The following is a 19803-nucleotide window of genomic DNA, read 5'->3' as shown; positions in this document are numbered from 1 at the left end:
AGTTCTTTTTATTATATGGAGGCTTGCTTTTCCTCAATCCAGATTGTAGATTTATTGTGTACAGGGCTTCCTTGGATCTCTCCACAGGGTCTCCTAGGGTAGAGGGCTCCATACCAGACCCTGGATCGATACTCTTTGATTAAGTGTGAACCCTACAAGCCATTAGCTACCTGAAGCCTAGAAGGTGCTGAGGGCTCAGGCTCAAGGCAGCTGTTTGTTTTGAAAAGGTGGGAGACTTCTTTTGAGGACTTGTCATCTAACATCAGTGTCACCCATTGGCTGGCCTTCCTCTTTTGATGATCTTTGCATAATGTGGCGATGTGGCATGCCAGGGGAGATCTTTGGGGGTTTTCCCTCTTCAGAGAAACTGGCACTGACAGCCCCTCCCTCCTTCCCCACATCCCATCTGTGCCCCCGCCAAATGGCTGGAGAAGGGGGTGAGAGGTCACCATTTTGCAGGGAGAAGTGATGTTTACGAAGAGTGACATTGACTGGTTTTCTGTCCCAACGTTAAGGGAATGGGGTCCCCAAAGCAATTGCTGGTAAAATTTGCAGTTACATTAAGAAGGGGAGGCTGACATCTTGCACACGGGGTGCCGGGGCTTGCAGCCTTGTCCTGCCGCTATCAGAGCAGGCTGGGGAGAGGTGCGGGAGTACACTGGCGAGATGGGGCCAGGGAGGAGGGAGGCAACGACAGACCTTGGGACCAATCTGTTACAGAGAGCTGGCGATAATGGCCCTGCTCCTACTCCAGGCCTGAGCTCAGGTGAGGTGGTAGGCTGAGGGTTTCTTAGGGAGTCACAGAGCCCAGGGGAGCTCCTGGGATGGGCTACCTCTTTAACTGGGCTTCCTGGGGCCTGTCTGCTTCCGCACCAGTACTTTTCAGAAGGGGTTCGGGCAGCAATGACAGCCAGTGATGGCAGCAAGCTTAGCCACAGGCAGTCTGGTAAGCAAACCACCCTGGAGCCGAGTTTGGGCAGAGAAGAGGAAGGCAGTTGCGGGGAGAGAGCAGAACAAGCTTCCCCTCCCTCCAGGCCCCCAGAGCCACAGGTCCATCTGGCCTGCCCTTGTTGGGGAGGGCTTGAATGGAAGATGTGTCAGGAGTTCTCAAATGGCCAGGACCAGGGCTTAAGAAGTGAAGCGAAGCTATTTTAATAAGTAAAAATGACTCAAAAAATTAAGGAATTGACTGATTAAGTCATTTCAGGAGCAGTACAAAGCAGAAAAGAGGGTTTCCAAAAAGCACAGTGGTAGCCAATATTGGTAAATGGAAGCTGGTTTGTATTTAAATGGCTGAGGATGAGACTTCTCAATGAAACTCATCACTTCTTGAGCCCCACCAGGGACAGATGATGGCCTGTGCGTACACTGAATTCTCATGATGTCTCTGCCAAGGAGGCTGAAACCTTCCCATCTCAGAGCCACATGTAGCCGAAGTTCAGAGTGGTGACTTGACATGCTAACCTGGCAAGGTTAGTAAGCAGCTGAGTTGAGATGCAGACCTGTTACCTGCTCTTTCCACCAAGCCATCCTGCCTTCCTACTGCCCCCAGCTGTAGAGGGCCTACTATGTGCAGAGGACCTCACAGGGTCCTGTCTGTACTAACTGAAAATCACAGCCTTGCTTTAAACATAACATACATCAGTTTGAAACATGGAATGGATGCAGGAATAGCAATCATCTCCCCCAGCATTCATATTCCCAAGAATTGTAGGATCCTGTGAAGGACAGGGTGGGACCAAGTCGGACTGAGGGCCTCCAAGTGCTTTTTAAGCCCTGTCCTCACCCACATGGCCTGAATTCTGTATCTCTCCTCCCTGCCTCAGTCATTTTTTCAGGATTGATCTGCTGATACCATCTGAGGAAATGATTGACAATGATATGCTTCTTCAAGGGTCATGTTCACAGAGACAGTTGCCATTTAAATAAAATCTTACCTCCAGTGTCCTGCTCAAGACATACATCTCCCCAATGTTCATTACAGCACTATTTATAATAGCCAAGATGTGGAAGCAACCTAAGTGTCCATCAACAGATGAATGGATAAAGAAGATGTAGTATACATAAACAATGGAATATCAGTCACCCATAAAAAAAAGAATGAAATAATGCCATTTTCAGCAACATGGATGGACCTAGAGATTATCATACTAAGTGAGGTAAGCCAGTAAGCCAGACAGAGGAAGACTAATATCATATGATATTGCTTATATGTGGAATCCAAAAAGGAAAAAAAAAAGATACTAAGAAACTTATTTACAAAATAGAAATAGACCTAGAGACGTAGAAAACAAACTTATGTTTACCAAACGGGAAAGGGAGGGGCGGGATAAATTAGGAGTTTGGGATTAATAGATACGTACTACTATATATAAAATAGATAAATAAGGACCTACTGTATAGCACAGGGAACTATACTTAATATTTTGTAATAACCTATAAGGGAAAAGAATCTGAAAAAATATATATATAACTGAATCTCTTTGCTGTACATCTGAAACTAACACAACGTTGTAAATCAACTATACTTCAATAAAGAAAGTCAAAAAAAAAAAAAGGCATATGTCTCCCTTTCTAGCATTGCATTGTAATGCCTAATTATTTGCATTGAATTTAAAGAGCTAGGCAATGATTATTTTAGAAACAACAGAAGGAACAGCCATTTTCTTTGGGCTCTTTTCTTTTTTTCTTTTTTGTTTTTTACCTATATCAACCACTGATTTTACTATGAAAATTTAGTTGCCTTCCTACAGAATAATTCCCCAAAGAAATGGAAGGATCAGCATGGGAGCAAGTTAAGCTTCTGGGGTAAGAAAGGATCCTGTTGCTAAGCTTGGGGTGTAAAGCCTGAGGACAGAGGTTCCCACCTCCTTTTCACTGGGAGACGTTTCAGTTGCTCCTGGGGATGGGGGGCAAGTTCTCAGTGACAGGTGATGGAGAGAGCCTCACAGGAGAATGTCTCCTTTCCAAAGGAGACTGCTGGCTTCTGCCATGTCATGTTTGAGTCCCTGAGCCTGTGTTTTTTTATATTGCTGGCCAACTGAACTCATGCATTTATTACCCTGCCTTTGTGTTCCAGGTTGATTGTCTTCTTTATTTCACCCCTTAATTACCTTAGGAGGAAGAGGGAAGTGAGATTGCCCATTGAAACACTCTTGAAGATCTGCAAAGCTCTCCTTTGGGGATCTGATAACTACATGTTTATGCATTTTATACATGGGAACACTAGAACTCAGAAAGGTTAAGACACTTTTAAAAATGCTTTCTGGAAAGCAAAAGCTAGTCTCTGCCCTCTGCATTAATTAGACATTTCTCTGCACAGTTATGGTAACAGTTCTATAGCAGGAGTTCCTGAAGTAACAAAGCCTGAAAAGGAAAAAAAAAAAGCGCAGCTCTTTGTAAAGTGGATGTGCTCATGGTGGTTCTGAATCCACATTCAAGGCCACAGAAACAGCCTGTTTTTATTTCAGTTGAGCCAAATGTTTGGGTGCATGACTAGCCCTTTCACAAAGACTGAGAAAAGGGTCAAGTTGGATTTTCAGATCTAGATCAAGATGGACCAAATACATACGTAGTTCAAAGCCCCAGTGGCCCGTGGTAGCTGATAGGACATCTGGAAGAAATGGCATTTGGGTTAATCTAAGCAGTCTATTCTCCCTGAGTTGGTTGAACAACCTGTGCGCACAGCTCTCTCACGGACCTGCTTAGGTGTTCATCAAGGATGAATCTCTTGATCCCCCAAAATAAGTAAGACATCTTTGTGAAGTTCAGATAAAATAGATGGGAGTGTAAGTTTTCCATAAATTGACCGCCCTTATGGCAGAAAATATAGCAAAAGAAAAGAAATTGGACTGTAGGTGAAAAACAAATGTGAAATTTTGGACTGAGAGCGCAGATGCCATAAGCAATACCCTCCCCTGCTTCCTTCTTCTGCTTCCAACTGAATTTCCAGTGCAAATGAAGCCCAGCTTCTGTGAGAAACCACTAACCACTTTTTCAGCCATTTCAGCATCTTTTCACATCATGATGGAAAATGTTGAAATTGCATTTTCTTGGGATTTTTATGCTGGAGAGAATAAATCATGTTGTTTTGCAAAAAAGAAACAATCACATAAATAATAGGGTCAGGCTGAAAAGAAGTCCTCGAGACACCAATGGGCCAGGTAATAGGACCTCAGAGAAGGTAACTCGTCCAAGCATACTCTTTTCTGAGTCCATGGATCCCAGAGTGAAAATATCAGGCAGGGCTGAGGGAGGGTGAAGTCTTCAAGGAATATTAGCTTGACAAGCTTTGATTTCAGGTGAGCTCAACTGCAAACGATGGGGCTGTAGGAGGGCAAGATCCAGGCTGGAAGGGGATCTGGTAGGAGGGCAAGATCCAGGCTGGAAGGGGATCTGAGAACATAGGTCAGTTATCAGGGTTAGCCCCACACGAGGACTGGGGCCATGCTGGGTCTTTTGTTCAGATGATAGAGAGTGAGCATTAGCTCCCGGAGCTCCCGTCTGGCCAGGGATGTAATGACTGTAGTGAGGACTCTCAGATGCACACCAGCGGCAGGCATCAACCTGATTGTCCATAGGAGGTAGGAGTCCTGTCAGTGGACTAAGGATGTAGTGGAGAAGCTAGCCAATTAGGAAGCAGCCTCACAATGACTGGGAAGGCAAAGGAGCTCCAGCCAGGCAGTGAGGCTTGTGGGAGGGTCTATGGACCTAGAGAAGGGAAGGCAAATGCTGCCCTTACCTCAGAGGGGTGGGACTAAAGTCAAAGCCCCAGAGGTTGGTGATTCTAAGGTTGTTTGTTCATCATTCATTCATTCAATTATACAATGAGCATCCACCAAATGTCACACACTATTCTAGGCACTGTACCCCAAGAGGAAGCCATTCCCTGCTCTCCCAGGGTTTACGGACAATGGGAGAACCAGAAAGGAAAACCAGATGGTGACAGTACAGGACTATGGAATGTATCAGTAGAAACCATAACACTGTTGTGGAGCATCTAATTCCAGCCAGAGGCTGGGAAGCAATGAACAAGTACCATATCTCCGTGCCCATTCTCTGTGAGACATGGTGCTGCCTTCACACTGGATTTCACTGAAGCCTTACCACAATTGTGTAAAGCAGGCGACAGTATTCCCATTTTACAGATGATGAAACTGGGGCTCAGAGGAGTCAGATCACTTCCCCAATACCACACCAGTAGCAAGTGCTGGGGTGAGGATTTGAACCCAGGTCTGTTTCGGCTCCAAAGACTGTGCTCTTTTGAACTATTCAAAGCCCATAAATATAGAATACACACAGCCAGAAACACTCTACTCAAGAGTCTTTGAGGATTGTTCTACCCAAAGACACAAGAGAGAAAGATAATAGAGATTACAGCGTGAGACTGAGGAAGAATTAAAATAGTGCTTTTAATATAATTCTCAGGAAACGTACAGTATGTACTTTACATCACATATTTCTAAACTGCTCATCTGGAAAATAGAAGCTGCAAAAATACAGAATACCACACTCAAAATCTATTGAGTATGTGCTTTTTTTCCCCCTCTGTTCTATGAAACAGGGTAATTTTTACCCCCTCCTATTAAAATCCAGACTCAGCTGCTTTCGGAAGAACTGTTGGAGCCCTCGGTCAGAGAAGCATTCCCAAGAGGGGGTTTTCTAAAGCATGTCAGCAGGCCACCCCCACAGGAGCCAAAGGAGGGAATGGGCAGAAGGAAATTTGCACATCTGGTCAATATTACTCTTCAGTGATCCAGGAAAATGCCTACTCCAAGGGTCTGGAGGACTCCTGGCCACGGATACCTGCTTAGTCCTCGTCACAGGCCTGTGCTTGGGGCCTCAAAGGACCACATACTGGCCGGAGAGTCCTCACAGGGACCCTTGGGTTCTCGGGCAGGGCAGAGCACACTAAGTCAGGCCCGCGAGGTCTGTGGGCGGTGGCGGGCTGTTCTCTGCAGGAAGAGGAAGAGGGCCAGGCCCTCAGCTTCTCACAAAGGAGTCTTCTGAAGGTGATTGTGACTCGGGACAGGTTTTCTCAGTCTCAATGTCTTGGTACTCTGTGCCTAAAGGGGGAGGGGGGAAGAGAGCCAAGAGGAAAAAGAGATCGGTCTTTTCTGGTTTTCCTACTTATTTTTTAGGCTTATATAATAGCATCCTGGCTTTCCAGTGGAATGGATAAGAACAGGAAGTCATGTCAATAAAATGCTACGTTTTGCTCCACGTCACCCCAAGGAACCAGACTCCAAGCCCAAAGACCTTTATGTAGGCCAAATTTTTTCTGAGAAGCATATATCTATACATGTCTATACCAACACCTACGTGGATGTTTATTCTATGGGAATGAATAAGATGCACCCCAGTCATTAACTTATATTCATCCTACCTAAGTCACCAGTGGCAGACACTGTCACTGCAACCTCTATTGAAGAGATGGCTGTGTGCCGGAGAGAACCTCCTGGCATTCTAATGTCACGCTTTCTCCTCCAGCATTTGGGACCAGTTTGCTTTTCATTCAGCCACAGAGGGTCACCACATGCTGAATGAAAGAATCTCCTCGTTGGAGCAAGGTTTTGAAGCCTCCACCATGCTTCTGAAATAGATGCTGTGGCTTCATTTAAAAGGCATGAAAAACCCAGCTTCATCCCTGTGATGATTTACAAGTTGTGTAGGTAGGTCTCCATGACCGTGACATGCAGCTTTCCTGTTCAATGACAGCCAGAGTGGAACTATAGAAATCCCCACTCATTTCCTTGTCCTCTCTAGACTCTGACCCGGTAGTACAAAAGGTGACGATGTGGAAATGTCACTCCTTTCCTCAGGATTTTGCAGCTGAGACCTGGCTTATAGGAGATGCAGCTCACATATCCTGAAAAGTTTGGAGCATCCTTCTCAACTTTCACAAGGTTCAAGTTCTTATGGTCTTGGGGGCTCTGTTAGAAGCCATGGGGGGCAGGGAGTTGGGGAAGGTGGGATAGAAGTGAGAGAGACGGGGTTGGTTCTTGTGCGCAGAATGAATCAGGCAGAGAATGAAGAGGAGCTGGTCAACTTCTGCTGACGTGGCTAAGGTGGAAAAAGGAAGGAGGAGTGTTTTTAAAGGTCTCCAGTGTTTACTGAAGGAAAAAAAGAGTTCTTCTCATTTTAGATCTCTGTGCCGGTAGGCAAAGTTTGGCAGAGGTTTTCGCCGCCAGCTCTTGCCTCATTTCTCTATGGAATTATAGACTTTTGTAGGGGTTTCTGAAAGTAGGTGCCTTCCTGGCCTCATCAAAGCTTCCTGAGACGCCAGCCAGATCTGCGTTCTCACTTTGGTGGAGTTTGTGGTGTCATGGAAAGAGCACCGGTTCAGGAGTCAGACAGACCCGGCATTGGCTCCTGGTGACTTTCTAACTAGCTGTGTGACCTTGGGAAGCTTTGGTTTACTGAGCCTTAGTTTTCTGATCTGTAAAGTGGAAACAATGATACTTACCTCATAGGGCAGGTGTGAGAAAGCTGCTGAGAATATTACCTGGGATCAGGCCTTATGGCCCCTGGCACGTGGGTAGCAGCCTCATAATCAGCGTGAGCTTCCAGCCCCTTTCCTCCTTTAAGGGGCTGGGCTAGAGCACAGCTGATGTGTTAGCTGGGTTTCTCTTATAATGAAACTTCCTACATTGCATATTTCCACTTCATTTTATGGTCTTCGATTATAAAATCCAACAGTCTTGACAAACCCATCTCCACGAGAGTTACCTTCTATTAAGTTAGCATGAATTTAAGAAGAACATTATTTTCTGGGATGTAATGGGATGGTAAAATCTCACCCTACAGGATGTGAAACCTCCAGAAAATTTACTATGGTTGTTCTATCTGCTCCTGGTAAGAGAACATAATCACTTTACCTTACAGAAAAATATTCAGAATTGGTGCTGATCATCAATTACTGATTATTGGCCTGAGTCGTTAATACAAAAATCAAAACATCTAGAAACTCTGTTCCTAAAAGTCTAGTAGTTGATAATAGAGCAAGACATATCTCCAACCAGTGACCAGCATCGGTGTGTCTGAGGCCCTGGGCTGGAGCCGAGCTCCTGAGGTTGATGCTGAGGACTGCAGGGGTGCCAGGTGGGAGGGGTGTCCAGGGTCTCTCCCACTGGAGCTGATGACCAGTGCTGAGGACTGTCTCCCTGGCATTTCAGCACTTTGAAATTGCATTTCAAAATGCATTAGAGTGGAGGCATCATCTCCTGTTTCCTCTTACCTGCCTGCTTCTGGTAGAACATTCCAAATAAGTTATCACTGGGCTCTATGGTTAAGACTGGGAATAACACAGGAAGAGCAGATGTCCCCAGAATACAGCTGTTGCCATGTCCCCGTTGTTATGATAGGGGGCATGCGAGAGTGTGGGGGGCGTCCATAGTCCATTTGAGTTGGAGTCTTCTGAATAGGACGTCCCTACATGTGGGAAGAGTCCCTCATTTCTTGCCCAGGATGGAGGGAGTACCCATAAAGGCAAAGAACACGAGCTTTGGATTTGTTGACCTGGGTTTGAAACTCTGCTTTGTGACCTTGAGCCAATTCTGGAAGCTTTCCCAGACTCATTTTCCTCTCCTGTAAACTGAAGTTTAATAACTGTTTCTGCCTCATAGGACTATGGTTGAGATTAAATGAGCTAATACATGTGATAAGCTGGTTCATACTAAGTGCTTGGTAAATGTCAGCTACTATTATTATTAGTTATTATTCATGCTTACCAATTATTCCACTGGGCATATCTACTAGCGTTCTAGTGCCAATGTTTCGTGTTGGAGGGAAGGAGGGAAGAAACTTGAGATACTATTCAGTATCTGCATTCAATCTTCTTTGTCTTGTTCCTGCATTTTCCCCTCCCATGCCCACTTCCATCACTTAAGGAAAAAAAGATGATTACTCTGGTAGAGCTAGGGAGTGAGTGTCAGGGCTGGAAGAGACCGTAGATTGTATAGTTCCAATTCCCCTCGTTACACAGGAGAAAGATAATGTTGCCTTCATTGCAAACCCTGACAACAATGGGATACTTACCTCATCCTTGGAAAACGGGATACCTGAATTAGATTTTTAAGGCTGAAGGACCCTTCCAATCCATGACTCAGCCCAGGCTACAGTGGCCTCTGCTGCTACAGTCCATCAGACTGTATGCCATGCTGCTTCAGACCTCATTGTTTTCCAGAACAGAGATCAGCATGCTACAGCCCTCCCTCAGCCAAACCCAGAGACTGCCTGTCTTTGTAAATAAAGCTTTATTGGAGCACAGCCCGCTCATTTGTTTACACATTGTCTAGGGCTGCTTCCCTGCTATGACAAAAGAGTAGTGGCCACAGAGACTCAATGACCCTCAAAGCCTAAAATGGTTACCACCTGGCCCTCTATGGAAGGTTTGTGAACTTGCTCTGCTGGTCCTGTCGCTGGAAGGTCTCTTCCCCTGGCTCCTGGCAGACATCCAGCGCTCTTTAGTTCTTGTTTTCTAGACCACCCGCTCTCTGAAGCCTTCCTGATTCTTGATGCCATGATGCAGAACTTCCCAGCTCCCTGAAACAGCCCTCATTGCTCCCAGACACACACAGACAGACAGACAGACCCCGGCTCTTAAAATGACTATTCTATTGCTTTTATTTGTGTTCAGGTCTGTTTCCCTCATTAAACTTTGAGTTCTTGGAGGGCGGGACCATGTCTTCTCTACCTTTGTACCTGGTTCGGAGCCTGGCACACAGTCAAAATTTTAACGAAGGAGTGGGTGAATAAACACATCATTGGAAAATATCAAGCTCATACAGTGCTCCCCTAAATGGCACTAATCCTGCCAAGGAAAACTGTGCTACCATGTGGATGGTCCCTGAGAAGCATGAGCTCTGTCCTTATCTCCACGGCAGTCACTGACTTCTAACGTGCTGGGGAATCCTGGCTTTTCTGAATTCCCCGTTTCAGGCTTTTTAACTCATGTCCTCCCTGCCATGATAACCAAGCACTCTGAGGTCACCTACAAGCGTGAGGGAGAGGAGACACGGGTGGGTGGTTGTGTGCAGACAGTGTAAATTCCCGTGTGATTCTAGCAACAGGCCCCGAAAGAGGCATCTGAACCATGTCTTCCTTGCCTATTCTGTCAGTTAGAGATTCCTCTGTTTTACCAATTTATTCTTGAGCAACCATAATACCCCAGGGGGGCTAGGTGCAAAGGCTATCAGTAGGGCTGGTCACTCTCAGAGATTAGGTCCTCACAGCTGTTCAGAACTCAAGAACTTGAACTGAGTTGGGAGAGGTGAATAAGGAGGAAACAAGGAGGGAAGGGCAGAGAGAGGAGGAAAAGGACTTTGTTTATGCCTCAAACTAATTTCTAGGCTCAATTTAATTTCACTAGCACCCTCTCTTGGAAAATGTCGCACCTCTGAGGGATCTGATCTGGATTCTAACCTAAAGGGAAACACAGACCATGGCTCAAAGGAGGCTGTTGAGAGGCACTGACATGAGCTCAGTGGAGTAATTAAGCCCCTACTATGTGTCCGGTACCTTCTCCTGGACGGATACTGGTTCTCCATCAAAACAATCAGGTAAGAACAGCACAAGACAGCAAATATTCTGTTAGACTGAAAAACTCCTTGCCTGTTTTTCTCCCCTCATCCAAACCAAACCAAACATACAAACAACAAAACAATAGGGTGAACACCACCAAACAAACAGGACAGAAGCTTACCCTGTCCTGTCCCTCTGCTCTTGACTGTATAATCAGCTGCATTGATTTCTACAGGTTGAACTTTATTGCTTCACGTTGCTCGGGAGTACATTCAGGACTCCCAAACAGGGCTTAGAACACAGGCCTGGTGGGCTTGACTGGGTGGAGAAGAAACCCCACTTCCCACGACCTGAACAGTGGGCAGCAAGAAAAGCAGCCTTGTAGGCTCATGGGGAGCCAACAACTTCTTTTCCTCAGAGGGTTTCCCTGTGAGTATATATATGTTTCCATTTTACATGCTCTTCATGAACGGCCTGCTTTGGAAGTGTGGAAGATAATCCATTAGCAGCCACGGCAGAATCCTTTTCCTGAGAAACTTGGTCAGGTGTGGTGTGGCTATCATCCCAGGGACCAGCTGGCCGCCCTGAACGGAACATTTCTGCAGGTCACCTTGGGCCTGCTTGCCAAGGTGTGGGAAATCTTGCCACGCCCGAGCGAGGGGATGCTCTAGGTTATTATTGGAGATGGGGAAGTGGAATCAGGGATTTGAATGTAGAGACACCACTTAACCAAACTCTACAAATCATCACTAGGGGAAGCTATTCCACTGGAGGGTGGGGAGAAAGAAGCGATTTTTATGGAGACGCACGTTCCTTCCTGCTTGGAAGACATTAGGAAGTCTGTCACAGGATTCCTTAGACGCTCTTGGTTTCCCCTTATTATTTTGCCTGTTAAGGGCTGCTAGCAAACTCCTTAGGGGGCTCGTGAGCAGAAGCATCTCTGGCTCCTTCATTAGCTGTGAGGAAAGCCCACATGTTGTGGCATCCTGGAGTGGCAGTGTCCCTGGGGTGCCTGGGGGCTTCGCAGCCTTCCTCTGTGGAGGCGTGAAGAAGGCAGCAAAGCTGCTGGGCTTCCCTGACCGCGCACAGCCTCAGCAGGAGGAAGACAGCAAACTCTGTCCCCCCAGAGACAGAGACTTCTAGAAAATGTGTTCACTTCATATGCAGGAATATTATTGGTCGAAACCTTTTTGGTCTATATGTAGGAGTTACAAAAACCTGTCGCAAGTTGCAGCAAAGAGAGCCTTTTCCATCCATCCCTGGGCACCTTCCACTAAGGTGGTGGAGGGGTTTGTAGCAGAAGAGAGAGAACGTTAGCATTCACTTTCTAGGTTTATTCCGTCCCTTACATTTTTGTTTTCCATTAAGTCCAATGAAGATCTCCCCAGGAAATCTTTCCATTCAAAATCCTGCTCAAAACCAAGCAAATAATCAAGGGGCTGGATTGGGAAGAGTATGTACAACGGTTCCTTGTAGCACAAAAGGAAAATTAAAGCTAGACTAGGTTTTCTGTTCTGGAGTATGGGAGAGAAATTAAAATTTTTAACGGTGACAACAACACATGTTAGAGCCATCTTACAAGAGGGGACTTGAAATTTCGATCCAGTTGTTGATAAAACTGAGCCCTGGAGTTGTTTTCCTTTGTCATCCTAACCTCTTATTCTCATTCAGCCTAAAATCTTAGGAAAAATAGCCAAAATGCAAAGAGTTTTCAAAAATCTTTTTTAAAAAACAAAAACGAAAACACAAATAGCCCCATGAAACACGAGGTCCTGCAGCCTCAGTGGGTGTGGACTGGCTTTGGAGAGCTACGCAATCATCTACAAGAGGGCAGTGATCTATTAGCAATACATTTTCAAGACAAAACCAACCCAACACCTCTACAGGATGGAATCACAGCCTCGGGAGCCACAGAGCGTACATAGTTTATGAATTGTGGAGAACAATCCCACCTTTAACTAGTTAACATATTGATGAGCGTCCCCGTTTTCAGGAACAAGGACAGACTCGAGCAAAACACAGGAGAAAGCTCTTCCGGAAGCATCCTGTCCCGAGGATGCAGCCGATCACGGTGACTCCGCACCGTGACACAAGCGTCTCTTTTGGGCATCCTTGCTCCGTGGGGCTTTCTCTAGTTTGGGGCTGTAACTCAAACTGCCCCATTTACAGTGTTTGTTAAAAATTCAGCACAATGCCCCTCTCCCCCCTGCCCCACTCTTTTCTTTCCTGATTGATTCTCTTGTCGCCTTCTAGATGACCTGAAAATACGTGTCTGTCTGAGGTGAAAAAGCCAACCAACCAACCCATCCTTGGGGTCTTTCCAGGGCCAGGAGCGGCCTAGATCAAGGTCACTGCAATAGCATGAAAGGTGGGTGAACTGGACCCTGTGTGTGCGTGTGCTCTCTCTCACATAAGCTCTGCCCCTTCTGCAAACGGCCTCACCAGGCCAAGTCAGCTGGACGCAAGAGGTTTTCCTGTGATTCTTACCCAAAACAATGGTAGGTTGGCTTCTAGCTGTTTGAGGTTCAGCCACTTTCAAAACACACACAGACAAAGGCCTCTTAGTTCAAGACTGACCCTGAAAACGTTACAGACATTTTCAGGCAGTGAACGTGCAGTAGCTTCCAGGAGCTTGTGGGTCTGTTATCCCAGACACTACATGCTGCTCAAAGCTTGTGCTAGGGAACCTTTTTTTTTTTCCCTCTCCTCTCCCCAGAAACCCTGCACCCATACACACAGCCCACAGCTGAGCGTGTCTCCGCCGCAGGTTGAAAAGAACGCCTCTTGGCATGTGAAGCAGGCATATGAAAGGGCTTCCCGTGACAGTGATCACTGAATCATGGGGAATAAATGGAGAAGGCAAGTTTGCAATTCATCACGTTATCCCCTGTTGCTTCAAATGTGATACTTTTAAAGGCAGGGTGCATATACACTCTCTTTTTTAAGCTTTTTTTTTTTTTTTTTCTTCTCATAACACACTGCATATTCTCGTTTTCGCAGACTATCCAAATGAGGATAAAATGATAAAAAAAAATTACAATAGATTAATTGCATCCCTTGAATAACATTATATTTTTGGTGCATTAAAAAAGGAGAAAAGTAAAAGCAACCAGCGTAATAAATTCGGCCTAGAGAACTGTGTTAGTGACTGAAGGGTTAACACAGATTTGAGAAGTAAAAATAGTATCAGAGGATTATACATACAACAGTTTGAAATTCATATGCGTTGCATTTTTTTCCTTAAAAATGGCAAAATGTTTGGCAAATGTAAGCAAATGACTTGGACTAGGTCGGGTTTCACCGGCTCTGAGCGAAGTCAGTCATAGCCAGGCGAGGCCCACTGCTTCCTGAGGTCACTCTGCGGGGCTGGGGGAACGCACCCCAGTGGGAGGTGCTGCGGGGAAGGGGAGGTGCTGGCCCCCCATGTCCGGCTCCCCCTGGGGCCCTCAGTCTTGAGAAATGGAAATGGAGCTGGTGAGAGGTGTCAATTACAGTCTCCAGCACAGATCACCCTTTAGCATCGCTGAGAGAACTCTGGGGCCTTGAACCACATGTGTAGACTGGGTGAGTCGTCTACACAGCGACCCATATTGCAAAAGTTAGAGAAGCGGGCCTCCACTCCTCTGACTTGGGTGCCCCTCCACTCCCGTGTGGGCGGGGAGGGTGGCATGGGGGTGTGTCACTAGTGCTTATCCTGGCAAATGTTGTCAACTTGGGTTTTTTTAGTAGACTTCTTTTTTTTAATATATATATATATATTTTTGTTTTGTATGTGTATATATATATCCAGAAAGGTCCGTCCTCCAAGCCGGCCACCACTGTTCCCTGAATTTGGCAGTGCCTGTTGCTTGCAGCCGTCGGCATCCTGAAAAACCATGAGGTGCCTTCAAAGAGTAGACTCTGAGCCCCAGGAGGTTGCACGTCAACCACGTGATCCCACGCTCTCCTTATTTTGAATCCTGTCTGGCTCTGATTTTGACAAAAAGGACAAAGGTGCTGTGTGTACATGTGTGTGTGTGTCTCTGTGTGTATTTTTTTTTTTTAAACTTTTTTCTTTTTTTTCTTTTTTTTTTTTTTAGGAAAAATGACCCTTGGATGATTAATACAGAGTTCAACCCTCCTTCAGTCACTATAAAACCGATTCCATGTTCTCACACCACTCATGATCTTCAAGGTTATAGATAAATTTTGTCCTATGTGTCTGGTTTGCGGGCACAGGGTCCCTCCCCAGATTGTCTAGGGTCAGAGTAGAGGCAAAGAACTCACTGGTGCTCAGCCCGCCCTCGTGGTTCTTGATGTATCGTTTATAGTTTTTCCTCAGGCACTGCCACGTGGTGGTGTAGAGGAGGAAGGCAAAGGACTTGAGCGCGATGGCGATGCTGACGTACAGGTATCTGTAGGCCACGTTGTCGTAGAGGACGCAGGCGCCTTGCTCCCCGCAGAATGTGCTCCAGAACAGGCAGGTGGAGTCAATGCCAGCCCCGAAGATGAGCGGTGGGGGGATGAAGCCTGTCGGAGGGAAACAGACAGTTAGTTAACGTTTGGGCTCGAACGGCTGGTTTGATGGAGAGAAGGGCTCCCCGGTCCCCGTACGTATCTCTTCTGACAGGACTGCAGGGTTCGTGGACCATATTCAGTGGTTCTACAGCACAGTGAGGAAAAAGACCCTGTCCGGAGGTCGAACTGCTTGGGTTCGAATCTCAGCTCTGCCTCTTACTGCACAAGCCTGTGCAAGTTATTTAAGCCCTCTGTGCCTTAGTTTCCCCATCTGCAAAATGGGGTTAATAATATCAGTCCTTCTCAGATCACTGTGAAGGTTGGCTCACTGAATACATGGAAAGCATTTAGAACAGTGCCTGGCACAGAGTAAAAACACAAAACAAATGACATCTGGGATCATCATCCACTGAGAGTCTGAGAAGGAAAAGAGTCTTCCCTGAAGGGAGACATTCTTGGTGTCACTCAAAGAAGTGCACTCTTGTAGAGGAAACTGCTAAGAGGCCTCATACTCTGTGTATTGTTCTTTTGCATGGGGCTTCTGAGGCTTTATGTGCTCTTGAGAGGAGGGAGTTGGAACCAGAGGGGACCAGAGGTTGAAAATGAGTACACTACACCTTATGTGTGTGTATATATAATACGTGCACACACATATACATATGAAGGATGTGTTCTCATATATGTATATATACACAGATATGTAAATATACATGTGTGTACGGTTTAATAGCTGGAAAATATCTGCACACATACTGACAACTTTCCTTCCCCTAAATATTACCACTGGAGCAGAATATTTTTCATTCTGAACAAGGAACCGGTTTTAAAACCTTCACAGTAGATCATTTCATGCACCTACAACCAGTCATCGAAAAAGGCAGATGAGATGGAAACTATTCATCATCCTTAATTCAGTTCTCTGTTACTCTCTGCGTTCATGTGCCTGCTGCTACCCCCGAGCTCAAAGGTTATCAGGCCTGGCTGCACATTAAAATCATCTGAGGTGTCCTATCCCAGAAAAATTAAATCAGAATATTGGGTACGTGGCCTGGTCATCAGCATTATTTATTAAAATAAAACATTCCCAGGTGATTCTGGCCTATTGGGGGAAAAATGTTTCATCTGTATTACGGGAAAGCAATGGATGGGCCATTAATACAAATTAATTGCTTCGGAAGAAACAGTGTCCCCAAGGCCAGAATATGGTACCAATCATCTTCGGTGAGAAGCAGGAAGTGATCCCTGGAAGCAGGTGGTGACAATTCCCATATCCCAGTGCCGAGGTACCCTGATACCCTGAGCATTCTTTTCAGCCCTGGACTGAGTTTCACTTTTGTATTAAGGAAAATCCCACTGAGAATTTGATGAGATATCGACCTTTCGTCCAGAAAAATACATCTACCCACAAAATCGTATCCACATTTCAGGGGTTTCATGGACCCCTGAAGTCCATCCATGATCACCAGAATAAGAATGGCTATGTTATATCCACAGCAGAGCCTCCTTTCTGAGGGGCCCTCAGAGGGCAGCCTGGGAGAGGGAGGCTTAATGAAGGAAGCAGCACTTCCTTGGTTTGTCTGTTTTTTTTTAATTGAAGTCTAGTTAATTAACAATGTTATGTTAGTTTCAGGTGTATAGCAGTGATTCAATTACACATATCTATTCTTTTTCAGATTCTTTTCCATTGTAGGTTATTACAAGATATGGAATATAGTTCCCACACTATACAGTAGGTCCTTGTTGTTTATCTACTTTATATGCAGTAGTGTGAATCTGTTAATCCCAAACTCCTAATTTATCCCTTCCCTCCCTTTCCCCTTGGATAACCATAAGTTTGTTTTCTAGTCTATGTCTGAGTCTGTTTCCTTGTTTGTTTGTTTTTTCAACATCTTTATTGGAGTATAATTGCTTTACAATGTTGTGTTAGTTTCTGCTGTATAACAAAGTGAATCAGCTATATGTATACATATCTCCCCATGTCCCCTCCCTCTTGTGTCTCCCTCCCACCCTCCCTATCCCACCCCTCTAGGGTGGTCACAAAGCACCGAGCTGATCTCCCCATGTGATGCAGCTGCTTCCCACTAGCTAGCTATTTTACATTTAGTTGTGTATATATGTCAGTGCTACTCTCTCACTTCGTCCCAGCTTACCCTTCCCCCTCCCCATGTCCTCAAGTCCATTCTCTACATCTGCGTCTTTATTCCTGTCCTGCCCCTAGGTTCATCAGAACCATTTTTTCTTTTTTTTTTTTTAAGATTCCATACATATGTGTTAGAGTCTGTCATACGGTGTTTCCTTGGTTTTAACGACTGGCCTGGGATGGCATGGGGGGAGAACTGCACGATCCTATCAGTGCTGATGAGGTTGGCAGGGCTTCCTCCCGGGCCCAGGTGCCTCAGCACTTATCCTTAGCACTGTCCAACTCTGTCGCTTGTTACCCCAAAGAGAACCCCCCCACCCCCAGCCAGGAAGAAATTTTCATTGAAACTGCAATTAACTCTCCCTGGCAGCTTGAGTTAATAAACTCCAAGCTCCAATTCCCATACAACCTGCTCCCTCTTTGCAGCTCCCAGGTCAGGTTGGTCTTGGTGGGTGGAAACTCACATTCCCAGCATTCTCTGCCCCAAAGGCTGCCCAGGTGTTTGAGACCTTTCTCACTAACCAGTGTGTCTTCTCCTGCCCCCCAACAGATACCTTTCTTCATTTAACTGAAGAAGAGCCAACTGGAGGAACTGCCATGGCAACCACCGATAGACACTAAGCTACACTCCACATTACTTAGGTAAAGAAATGGCGATCTGGAGCCAGTTTAGATTGTGGATAGACTTGGGGATCAATGGGACAAATTTGGCCTCTTCCTATGGCCCAGTGGGAGAATGCAGACCCATTCACTTTTCTATTTGTCACAGTTTTATTAGGTTGTAATTAGCTCCCAATGCTCCTCCCTCCTTTTCCTTCTGCCTCTCTTGTCCTAGCCCCACCTGTCACCAGGCAATGGGAAGCCAAGACTATGACACCTCTGGTATAAGCTTTGCCAAGGGAAGGAACTGATGGCACAGGACCCCTCGCTCCACGATGCACAGGTGCCTGAAGAGTTGTATGCAAACCCAAGTTGGGCAAATCAGGTCCTATTTTAAGCACATTGCAGGAAATGTACAGTATAATGGAACCATTCATGAATGCTTGCTTAAATTAAAAAAAAAAAAATCCCTCTAAAGTGCCAATATGTAACTCTTTCACATACCTGATCCGAGTGAGGATTTTTATAACATGGAGTTGTCTTAAAGCAGGGCATATTTCTATGTGCTAACGATGTCAATTTTATCCTTGTCGAGCTTTACTATTGGATGACAAGGCCCTGGAAAGTATCAGAAAAAGCCTTCAAACAGAAATTAGAAAGCTAAGTGCCTAGCAAAATTTTTCATGTTATACTCGATATTTTGGAGACCATTTGTGGTCAAGATGAAAGACCCTCTCACTTAAGGAGCTGAAAGGTTGGGGTAAATCACTTTCGGTGCCTCAGTTTCTTGATCTTTTAGGAAATAATATGGCCCGTCTGGTCAGAGTCAAGGTGAGCACTCTGGTACAAATGACCTGAGTGTTATGCAAGGGTCTGGTCCTTCCATATGGCCAGAACTTTTGCTACCTTATTTATCTTGTACAGGGGACTTGGGGGTGATAGTTTAGAATAAACTCTGGATTGGGTACCTTACGAGTAGTACCTAATAACCTTTGTGAAATCCCTTTTACATTTCTGAACAGAGGAAATATTAGCTTTCTTTTCTGCCAAGTTCATCTTTTCCTTTTTATTGACTTAAAATGCTTTTCCAAAGGGGAGCTCTAGCTCTCAGGTCCTGAATTCCAGGTGTGCAGAGAATATTAGAGACGAAGCACTTGCTGGATCTCTTATTTAGAGGCCTTTGCCATTCTAGAACTCATCTGATTAGTGACAGAAGGGAGGTAAGTTGGGTAAGGTGTATGTTAGTACCTACTTCTGCTGTTATGTCTTCAGTTACCTAAGGAAGAAGGAGGCAAGTGATGATAATGAAGTACTTCTTTAGTAACCGTGTGTTTTAAAAGAATGCTCTCCTCCCTGGAGCCCGCAGGAACCGTCCTCTCCCTTTTGAGCTCTTTTCTTCCTATGTTTCCTTGGGAGGGACTCACTGATGCAGTAGGCATTAACTAAGGTCCCATCCCAGGGACACTGGGAACCCACCGTATGTTGGGGAGGGTATCTGGAAGCTCAGAGCTGTTACTCGCTATTACAGAGAATATTAAAAGGATTAAATCTTACTTCCTATTACACTCAGGCCCAAATTGCAGCTATATTTCAATGCAAAAATTGCAGTGCCACTTAAGGAAATTGTCTCTGTTTTCCTGAAATCTATTAACAAAGATTAAACCTCGGTGTCTTGTATCTTGGTTACTTAATTCACTCCCTGGGTTGAAAAGGCCAGGCCTATTTATATTCTTTGGTCTAAACTTAAAAGGTGAACAAAGGCTTTTGTAAGAACAATAAATTCACGTTCCTTTATGGGACAAAATGGAAGCTGCAAATTACTCTTGCATTTACATTTCAAAAGATATCCATTCCTCTCCCAGCTTACCTGCCAAGACTTGAATTCACCATGGAGTCTCTATTCAACCTGATGGAATTACTGTTACCTCCAGCGCAAGCTAGAAAGGGATGTCAAAGTATGTTCTCCTGAAAGGGTTAATGAGTTTCTCTGTTTCAGCAATGCCAAGAAAGAGACTGGACTGTCCACATCGTCCAGCATCGTCCAC

General features: G+C 45.4%; 1 protein-coding gene across 2 annotated transcripts in view; it reads right to left on the bottom strand.

Moving 5' to 3' along the window:
• Positions 1–5418: 5418 nt before the first annotated feature.
• SLCO3A1 (solute carrier organic anion transporter family member 3A1) overlaps positions 5419–19803 on the bottom strand; it is a 323676-nt gene continuing 309291 nt past the window's right edge. Inside the window, exons 10-11 of one of the 2 annotated variants that reach the window (XM_059912549.1) lie at positions 14788–15030; positions 5419–6065 (exon numbers count right to left, since the gene is read on the bottom strand). In XM_059912549.1, coding sequence (XP_059768532.1) covers positions 5983–6065; positions 14788–15030 — 326 coding nt within the window. In that variant the 3' untranslated portion in view covers positions 5419–5982. Of the gene's footprint in view, positions 6066–11840; positions 15031–19803 lie in introns of those variants that run through there. The other variant, XM_059912548.1, reaches the window with a different exon arrangement.

The sequence above is a fragment of the Balaenoptera ricei genome, chromosome 2 (genome assembly GCF_028023285.1).
Source record: "Balaenoptera ricei isolate mBalRic1 chromosome 2, mBalRic1.hap2, whole genome shotgun sequence".
In the NCBI taxonomy this organism is placed as follows: Eukaryota; Metazoa; Chordata; class Mammalia; order Artiodactyla; family Balaenopteridae; genus Balaenoptera; species Balaenoptera ricei.
This window is presented reverse-complemented; position numbering and strand designations above follow the sequence as displayed.